This window comes from Elaeis guineensis, chromosome 12, assembly GCF_000442705.2.
Source record: "Elaeis guineensis isolate ETL-2024a chromosome 12, EG11, whole genome shotgun sequence".
NCBI lineage: Eukaryota > Viridiplantae > Streptophyta > Magnoliopsida > Arecales > Arecaceae > Elaeis > Elaeis guineensis.
Window position 1 is genome coordinate 1,501,287 of NC_026004.2, and position 10,594 is coordinate 1,511,880.

The 10,594-nt window shown below is 36.0% G+C and overlaps 1 protein-coding gene across 1 annotated transcript; it reads left to right on the forward strand.

Annotated features, from left to right (window-relative positions):
• Positions 1-968: 968 nt before the first annotated feature.
• On the forward strand, positions 969-6,535 carry LOC105055715 (kinesin-like protein KIN-10A). Its single transcript, XM_010937655.4, has 6 exons — positions 969-1,823; positions 2,868-3,023; positions 3,109-3,216; positions 3,664-3,774; positions 3,892-5,406; positions 6,013-6,535. The coding sequence occupies exons 1-6, from the start codon at positions 1,161-1,163 to the stop codon at positions 6,265-6,267; spliced, it is 2,808 nt and encodes a 935-aa protein (XP_010935957.1). The 5' UTR covers positions 969-1,160; the 3' UTR covers positions 6,268-6,535.
• The last annotated feature ends 4,059 nt before the right edge of the window (positions 6,536-10,594 follow it).

Here is a 10,594-nt window from a genome sequence, read left to right on the forward strand (position 1 = left end):
TTTGGGGACTATTGTGAGACTTTACATTATTGACGCCTTTGTTTCTCATTTTTATTTCATTAATAGAAATGGTGTGGTAGTGCGCATTTCTTTCCTCGGTAATAGTTTATGCTACTTAACAAAGCAATCTTATGTCCACTTCTGGTCTAATGGTGATTTTGGTTTTTATGGTTTATGATTTGTTGAAGTGTCTTCTTTTGTAACATAACAGGGCAGAGGTGTCTTAATTACTCGTGTGATGCTTAGCCCTTGCAGCCACAGATGAGGCCGGTCTGATTCTGGTGTTCCTCGGGCACAACAAACCGCCAGACGAACGGCCATGTTCGGATCTGTGTATTTTTGCAGAACATCTTAATAGATGGTTCCGGAGGCATAACTACCATCAAATCCGTATGTAGATCTGATCATGAGCTGGATTTGGCTCCAAAAAATATTAAATTTTATATAGATCTGTTCCTAAGTTTGATTAAAAATAAATAAAATTTAGATCCGAGGCTCAGCCCATAATTAGCTGGCAAGTCAGCTAATCTTAATGAAGGTCATATCCATATCCATCAATGTTGAAAAGTTAATGCGATTTAGTGAACGGCGGATCCGATGGACAGTAGAATCGGCATAATTAGATGACCGACGCGTGTCCTCGTGGATGCATTTCTATCTTGATCGAATCACAAGCATGAAGCATGCGCTCCCAGTCCGATTTGTACGGGATTCGATCCAGGTCCCCGTTCTCAGTCCTACTGCCATTTGTGGCGCATATACTTTTCTAGGCGGATACGCGGTCTGTCGACCGTGATTGCTCCGGGTCTCCACGGACGGCAATTTTTTTACCCGTATAGAAACGTTATGCGGATCAGTAGAACTTAAAAGCTTCCGGAGAAAGAGACGTTAGGACTCCTAACGGCTATATGCCATTCAAATTCCGAACAATCTCTCCATCTCTTCATCTCCCCTTTCCCTCTTTACGATTTCTCTCCATTTCTTTCCAAGGAAAGCAGAGAAGCCTTAAGAGCGACCCAAATTTTCCTTCTCTCAGTCCTTTTAAACTCTCTCTCTCTCTCTCTCTCTCTCTGGTGTGTGTGTGCGCGTGCGCGTGCGCGCAAATCTTTCTTCATCCTCTCTGCAGATTCAGGTGTAGGGAAGGCTAAATTCTTTTACCAATGGCTCCAACGCCCTCCCCAAGAACCATTACAGGGCAACAAACACCCTCAAGAACTCCTCAATCTAAGCACCGCCTCCATTTCCCTAATCCAAAGAACGGAGTGCACCCCTCTCCAAATCCTCTCTCAGCTATTAAAGATCCGATCCCGTCCGAGCACCCGGTTGAAGTCATTGGCCGGATCCGTGACCACCCAGACCGGAAAGATAAGCCCCCCTCGGCTCTTGAAATCTCTCAGGATGGCCGCTCTGTTCGGGTCAGGACCGACATCGGGTACCGAGATTTCAGCCTCGATGGAGTCTCAATTGCTGAGGATGAAGATCTTGAGGGCTTTTACAAGAGATTCGTCGAGCCGAGGATCAATGGCGTGCGGCTGGGTTCCAAGTGCACCATTATGATGTATGGGCCAACCGGATCAGGGAAAAGCCACACGATGTTCGGGTGTTCGAAGCAGCCAGGCATTGTGTACAGGGCTTTGAGGGATATTTTAGGAGAGGGAGATGGAGATAAAGAGAACGATGTGGATGATGGGGGGTTTGGGCTTGGTATGTTTGTCCAAGTTGCCGTTTTAGAGATATACAATGAAGAGATCTACGATCTTCTTTCAGGACATTCGAATGGAGGGGGAGCAACTATTGGGCTTCCAAAAGGCAACACTCCAAAGGTTCGTGAGTTTTCTTTTTCTCTACCTTCTTGATTTCTTGATGTGGGATCCGACTTGTTTCCTTGAAATTTAGGGTTTATGTTCTACTAAAATTGACGGGATTCTGGGATCTTGTCAGTTTTTGTGCTAGTGAAGGCAATTATTGATTTTTACATTTCAGTAATACTTTCGGCCCCTATATGCTATTTATCAGTATCTTATTAGCTTGTTTGGTTCTCCAAGTTGGGTATCTTAAAGGATTTTTTACAATTTGGCACTATTGTTTTATGTTTAAAATGGCTCTGCATCTTAATTTCTCAGTCCCACTTTCAAGCACGGTCAGAACTCAAGCTTCCTGGTAGATTTTGATTGAATGAGTTTACGGCCTTCATCCTTGTTGATCTGCAACTAAGCTTATTCTTCCGATAAAAAAACTATTGGTTGAATTAGGAGCTTCTGACAAAGCGATGTAATATCATCTTCTTTTATTAGACTTACTTCACAATATTTTTGTTGTTTTTCTTTAAGAATTTTGAGCAAGCTTTAAGTCATTAATTTAATTTAAGTTTTTTTTTCTTTTTCGTAGAGGGAAAAATAATGAGTACATGACAATTCACCCTGTTTCATTCTATTAATGAAGGAAACAAAGAGTGGATCCCTGAAGAAATGGAAAATGACAGTCAAAGAGAAAAGAAGAAAACCCAGCTCAGCTTTATTTAATTTCATATATTAAATAAAAGATTAAACTGTAAACTAACTTAGTTATAAATTATAGGTTATTGATCCTTAAAACCTGTTATTTCCTGTTTATTCTTCTATTTTGGCCATAAGAATTCATTTTATGTGAAGCTTTTTTTTTCTAACCGGCTAGGAGTAGCAAGTTGTTAAGGCATCAATCTAATCTCAGGGCATCCAGTAAATAGAAAATAATTTATTTCGCAAAACTGATTTTTAGCTGCCTAGAGGTCATTCATCTTTGAAACCTCTCATTAATCATTAGAATTATTCTGTGTGAAGTTTGTTATCTTTCTTATAAATTTTCCCTTTTCTGTGTTTCATATGTAGGCTCGATTAGAAGTGATGGGAAAGAAGGCAAAGAATGCAACGTATCTATCAGGAAATGAAGCTGGAAAGATATCAAAGGAAGTTGCCAAAGTAGAAAAGCGGAGGATTGTTAAAAGCACTCTTTGCAATGAAAGAAGCTCACGAAGTCATTGCATGGTTTGCTGCTTATCATTTCATGTTTTCTGGATTTTCTGTATCCTCCTTTTGCAATCTATATTGATTTCCCTGCAAATATCTACAGATAATTCTGGATGTTCCATCAGTAGGTGGAAGGCTAATGCTGGTTGACATGGCCGGTTCTGAAAACATAGAGGCAGCTGGTCAAATTGGATTCGAAGCAAAAATGCAGGTCTCATTTTCCGTTCCTCTCTTTTATTTAGTGAACGAATACCTTAATATGCAGACATACTTAAAAATACCAGATGATTCTTCCAGGTTTGCATGCAGATTCACTTATTTTATTATTATATTTCAACTTGCTTTCCTATGATCATGCAGCTGAACTGCCTATATTTTCTTTTGTCTTTATCGCATTCATCAGTGCATGTTAACTACCTAAACTTTTCTTTCTTCTTTTATTTTTTATGCTTATGAGAGTTTGATTTGATTCAAGCCCTGCAATTGTGTATGTTGTTCTTTGCAGTCATGTGTTTCAGTTTGATCCATATTAATTCATGTTTATTTTTCTGCATGTCATCTTGAATAGTGGCGTAATAGATCTGATGAGGTACCAAATTACTTTTGCTCAACTAGAAGTTGAGGCTTATATTGCTGATTCTTGATGCATATTTTTCAGACAGCAAAAATTAATCAAGGAAACATAGCACTAAAAAGAGTGGTTGAATCCATTGCAAATGGTGACTCTCATGTTCCATTCAGAGATAGCAAACTTACAATGCTTTTGCAGGTAAAAATTTATCATTTTCTCAAGCCTTTGTTCTTTGAGGTTCCTATTGGTTTTTATCCAAGAACTGGTAATGAATGATTCAGAGGATTTTTTTTTTTTTTTTGTTGCAATTTCTAGGATTCATTTGAGGATGATAAATCAAAAATTTTGATGATTCTTTGTGCAAGTCCTGACCCCAAAGAAATGCACAAGACCATTTCTACTCTTGAGTATGGAGCTAAAGCAAAGTGCATTGTCCGTGCTGCTCATATGTCAACTCCCAAAGATAAATTGAACTCTGAGGAGTCATCTGTGGATCTGAGATCAAGAATTGTAGCAATGAACCAGTTCATATATAACCTGCAAATGGATAACAAGCTTAAAGAGAGAGAGCGTGATGAAGCCCATAAAGAGCTATTGCAGAAAGAGGAAGAAGTAGCACAGCTAAGATCTAAGCTCAAACTGATTGAAGGAAGGGGGGCAATAGTAAAGGAAGAAGAGATAAAATCAAAGGTGGATGAAAGAACACAGAATTTGAGGATTGAGTTAATGAAGATGGAGGGGAAGATGTTACAACAACAAGAGGAGCTCAATGTGCTGAGACGGCAGTTGGAGGAAGTGGAATATGAAAAGGTTAAAGTTGCTGAGGATGCATTGCGAGACATAGATGGAAGTAGATTTATGAAAAGATTTTCTGAAATTTATTCAGGAGACCAAGGAATGGAGAAATCTATGGAGTTAGATATGGGGGATCAACCAGCAATATATGATGTGAAAGAGATTAAGGAGGACCCTCAGCAATCAGAAAATCGTTTGAACCTCTCTTTGTTGCATTCTTGTCCTTTGAGTATGGAAGAGGAAGTTGATCCTAACATGATGAGATTCCCAGATAAGGTGTGCTTGAGCACTGTTTTTGAGGAGGATGAAGAAGAAGAAAAAGATAGTGCAGAGGAAAATGAAGTTGATAAGGAGGTGGTAGAAGAAGAAGACATGGGAAAACTGTGGACTGATGGCTTGGGATCTTTCGGTGCCGAATATCACAGGGATGCAATGGAACAGCAACCTGGTATCATGGAAATTCCAAAAGATGCTGCCTCTGCTAGGAGAACAAGAATTCAAAATATTTTCAGACTTTGCGGCAACCACAGAGAGTTGGCTCAACAAGTTAAAGTTTCAACTCCTTCCAAGAAAAGACCTGAAGAGATGAATATCCAATCCTCTACCTTGGTTCTAGGCAAAGATAGAGGCGTAAACGAAGGGTTAGAAGCAGAAAGTCCTCTTCAGCAATTAGTTAGACCACTCAATAGCTGTTTGTCTGACTTGACAGCAACTGAAAGCCCAATTTCTTCATTGATTACGCCATTTGCATCACTTCACCTCACAGATAAGCAGAAATCAGCAGAACCACAATCCAGATGTCTTTCTTTTGAAGCATCGCAAAACTCAAAGGAGAACCACAGACCAGGAGAGGAGGGGGAAGATGGAATGTTGGAAGTTTATGTAAAATGGGAGGCAACAAAAGAATCCACAGGAAACCTAATTAAGAAGTTTAAGGTTTTGAAGAATTCAAACCTCTCAGATTTACGAAAACTTATCGAAACACATCTTGATGAAGACAACAGCAAACAGCCCTTCTCTTTTCTCCTGCTTGGGGTATGCTGCTTTCCTGATCATGTTTACTATATCTCATCACTAGCTTTGATATTTTGCTGCAGTCTAGTCTCTATAGAATGTTAGATGGAATCTGAACTCCCATAACCAAAGCCATTATTTTATTTTCATTTTTCTGGTCTTCAATTTACGAGGACCTGTTGGAAAACCTAAGTTGCTACAATTCTACATATACAGCTGGTGAGTAAGCTTATGTTTTTTTGAAATGTCAGAGCTGTCAGTGCAGAATTTGTACCTATTACTTTCCTTTCTTCTACAATGATGCTGCACTTGTTTCTGAGCTTTGACTATTGAATCCATCCTTTGAAAGATTTTAAAGATGAACATCAAGCATACTACAGTATGGATACTAGTCATAGTTCATAAAGTTAATTTAGTGCTTATCTTCAAGTTAATACTAGTCATAAGTTACCACTAAATTTGGATGATGTAGATTCTCACTCAATTTGATTTTTTCCCTCAAGGTCTCTCTATATTCTGTATATATAATATCTTTCTTTTGTTTATTTGTCTGCATATCTTATGGTTATCTATTCATAACGTCAGCTAAAGATTCTTATCAACAAGGTGTGTTAATTGTTGTCATAGGATCCTTGTGGAGCTCCAGTCACCAAGGAAAAGGAAGCAGCAACTCAAGTTGGCAAATTGCCTATTTTCAACAACCAGCTGAACGGTCACCTGGCCTGCTTACGTCCATCGAAGAAGACACCACAGCGACCAAATCACATTCCATTTAGTTCATTGGAAAATACACTCCCTGTTGTGAGTTCGCAGCATCCAGAAGGTTTCTCAGCAAAAGTCAGTCAGATGAATGTAAGCTATCTCACAGGACTACTGGTATAGAATTGAAGCCTTTCTAAGCTTCATATGGTTGTACCCACACAAGTAATGCTCATGTTTGTGTAGTGAGTGATGCTGGATTTGCGTTCTGCTTCCTGCAGAGTGTACCTCATATGGGCATAATATGTCTCAATCTAGCTTCCATGTTTCAATATTCCTAGTGTAACGCCCGCTATTAATCTGTTTTATGAATTAAATATTATTGTTGACCTTAGTTTTCTGAGTTCATTTAAACTGTTCGGAGTGATTTTTTAATCTAAAAATTGTTTGAATAAAGCCCTCTGATGGATTCGATTCGATGATACAAAGGTTATTTATTTCTTAATGTGAAGATTTACTAATTGATTTCCTAATATAAAAGCCTACACTAAATATATAATGGTCCATATGATGTTTATTGCTTACTAAATGATTATTATTTAATCGGCTGATTAATATAAAGTTATGGCGGATCTAATAGCTAGTAATTCATTGATTACTTGATGCATGTTTTCGATTTTACAGAACAGGATTTGGACCATGAATGATTGATCTAATTACTCTAATCAATGGTTAGATTTAGCTCCATAGATTTCTTAGTTTTTGATTGTATCTTACTTATGTATTCTTTTTTTCTTTTTTTCAAAAAAAAAGGGATACATGTCTTATAGACAGCCCCCTATTTATATTAATGAAAGGTATGTTAAATGCTGGCCATGTATTTTTATTCCAAGAGCAAAGATTCAATCTTATTTTGTGAATATATGTAAGCCAATCGAAGCCAATGTTAATAGCTTTATTTATGTGAATTCTAGTGGATAAGATTAGTTTAAAGTGAAATTCTTTGTGCACCGTGGGCGGTATAGAAAATCCGACGTGGAGTGCACCGTCTCATCCGATTGGTCCACGTAGTCACCATTTTTCAATACACATTTAATATGTGCATATTGACTTTTTTGTTTAAAAATTTTGTATGACAAAAATATCTCTATCTTTTAAAAAAATTATGATATTTTATGTCCATATTATAACATCCTACGTTTATAATATCCATAAGATATCATAATTTTTTCTAAAGAGCAGAAGTATTTTCATTATTCAAAATTTTCAAACGAAAAAGCCAACTTGCAAGCATTAAATATACATTAGAAAGTGGTTGGACAAAAATGTCTCACTCATATTATGATATCTTAGGTCATATTATGATATCTTGAGCTATATTATGCTACAGGATGTTATAATTTTTTTCAAAAGATAGGAGTGTTTTCATCATATAAAATTTTTAAACGAAAAAGTCAATCTGTAGGTATTAAATACGCATTGGAAAGTGGTGACTATATGGATCAATCGGATGAGACGCTGCACTCCACATCGAATTTTCTACACTGCTCGCGATGCACCAAAAATTTCTCTTAGTTTAAAACACCAAACCTATAAGGATGCTATCAAATCCAATGACACTAGATTTGTGTATCAAAAATTCATCATCCTCAATTTTATTCTTCTCGCAATTCTTTTATATCATTATTGGTGGTTGTTCATGGTAATACTAATGCTAGCCAATCTCATTCCACAAGTGATTGTACCATTCTACATATTATTAGACAGTGTTAATTTTCTGAATGGTATCAGAGCCAGGTGGAATGCATGCTATGAAGATAGACATATAACATATATCTTAGGTCATCTAGATGTGAAAGTTGATTAAATCTAGTTTGCAAAATTCTTGAAGTACCACATAAGGAAGATATATATATATATATATATATATATATAAGGTATAAGAAGGCATGATAGGAAGGAGAAAAAGAAGGATGCCATGTCCTAACAACTAAGTTTAATTAAGAAAATTTGAGATTAAGAATGATAGACATATTACAAGATAAAGTCTGATAGGAATAATGCCACTTTCCGCTCTCCTTCCAGAATAGAGGGCACTCTCTGCTTTCCTCTCATTCCTGAGAAATTCCAAAAACAAGCTTTGCATTTTCATATGTCTTTAATTTTCATGCGAAATGTAGGTGAGGGGAGTGGATTACGGTAGTATCTGTTCGAATTACGCTGAAGCCAATGGTTGTGAGGGAGTCGCTTGCAACTTTACATGCATAGCGGATAAGTCTGATTCATAATAGCATGTAAGCCAAGAAACTCGTAGCAATTTCGTCATTAGAGCCCAAAGGCGGAAGGAGGAGAATAAGAATTTAGAAAGCGAAGCACGTGGAAATTTTCAGCATGAAAATATTTTCTGGATTTCAGCTACACGTGGCACGGTGGCAGGCCTGCATAACGCGTATATCTCTCTGAGCAACACACTCGTGTAGGTGCCGCTGTAGCATCGCTCTGGAGGCTGCCTTTCACACGGGCAGAGGCAGATTTTAAATTGGCACGTGTCAGAGGCCGCCTCTTATGTGCTTGAGAGCGGTGTTGCCAAAAGTCGAACTTGCGCGAAGCATCTTTCCACTCTCCGCTGATAAAAGACTCAAGTCAATTAATTACAATAAATACCAGTAGCTGCCTAAATTATTTGATCCAGAAGATTGATAAATTCACTCCTCCATATGCGAACAGATTCTTTTATTACTTTCCAAATATAGACATAGTGGATGGAGGCAAAAATATCGTCCACATGACTTCTGGAAAAAATTATAATTTTTTATATATAAAAAATCATAATTTGACCGCAGGATGTGATCATAATATAATCATAAGATATTTTAATTTTTTCAAAACAGGATGATCATTTTTATAATTCAAAATTTTAAACGAAAAAGTAGAACTATAGACATTAAATGCGCTATTAAATGAACGTTGGAAAGTAGTGGCTATATACTCTAATATGGTTAGGTGGTGCATTCCACGCCAATTTTATTGCACCGCATGCGGTGCATAAAAATTTTTTCAAATCTATATTAGTTTGTCGAATAAAGAGTATATTAATAAAAAATTTTAGCCAAAGACACTGTTCATTAAAAAAAGATAAAAAGGAAAAAAATAAAAGATTCAACGTGGTAGTTTTAAATAAGAAGAAGAACAGCAGTCCAAAGGCAAATATCTCGATATAGAGAAAAGTTTAGATGTCGTCAGCACCAATTATCCTGTGGTATAATCTCCAAAGCAAGAAAAGTAATCGAGCCTCATATTTTAGATCTAAAACATGTTCTAGGTCTTCTCAAAATGAGAAATTATTGGTTAGAAATATTCTACTATGTGTATTTTGCACCATCCAATAAAAATTTATCACATAAATTCAAAAAATATTTTTTTTTCTTCAAATCAACAAAAATTGTCATGATTAAAATAAATCTTTTTTCTTCCAAAACTTTTAAATCAAGCTCGGATAATAATATTTTTTTAATAATAAATAATAAAATAATTTTTTATTAGATAGTGCAAGACAGACGATCCTAACCAACAATTTCTCCCTTAAAATTGGGATGGGCTAGTGGATGGGCCACAACGTATTTGCTGAGATCTACCTTACATGGGGACATTGGTTTATGTTCACCACGGCTTTGGATTTTGCTTCATGATGCATTTCTATTTATGACCCCACCGCGTTTTGCAAGGAGATGGGACTGGAAGGGCTCAATGTAGAGCAGCATTAATTTGGAAACCCCTATAAAGAAAATGAAAAAAGAATAATTTAAACATTTTTTCTATGCATGCCTGGTTTAAACAATTTTGCTATATATCCCTCTTAGACATTTAGTACAAGATTAATCTAAAGGTGCATTTGGTTAGCCATTAAAAAAAATATTTTTTTTTTGATTTTTAAAAAATAAAAATTAAAAAATAATATTTGGTAACATCATAAAAAATAAAAAAATCAAAATAATTATTTTATATGCAAAACAAAATTTTTTTGCTTTTCAAATTTTATTTTTCTATTTTTTTTACTTCTCCATATCTAAAATGTCAAATTAAAAAATAAAGAGTCCGAACTCTTCTCCCTCGTCGAGCTCTTCATCTCTCCATCCCCTTCTCCCTTCTTTTTCGATTTTTTTTTTCTCGTCGAGCTCTTCATCTGCCATCTCCAAATATTGCTTTTTGCTTTATAGCAATGTAGTTATCAAATATATTTTTTATTTTTATATTTTTATTCAATAATAAAAATAAAAAAATAAAAAATATTTTTTAAAAATTAAAAATAAAAAATATAACCAAACGTACCTTAAGTTGTTTTCTAGTTTGAGAATTACGTTGCAAAGTTTAGTCTTTAAGTTATTTCAAGGACTAAGCATCTCATGCATGTAGGAAGACAAGATAATTGCGCCAAAAACTTGCACGAACTATATAAATGGTGGATGAATATATAGTTATAGCCATTATGATATAATAGCTATTTCATTCA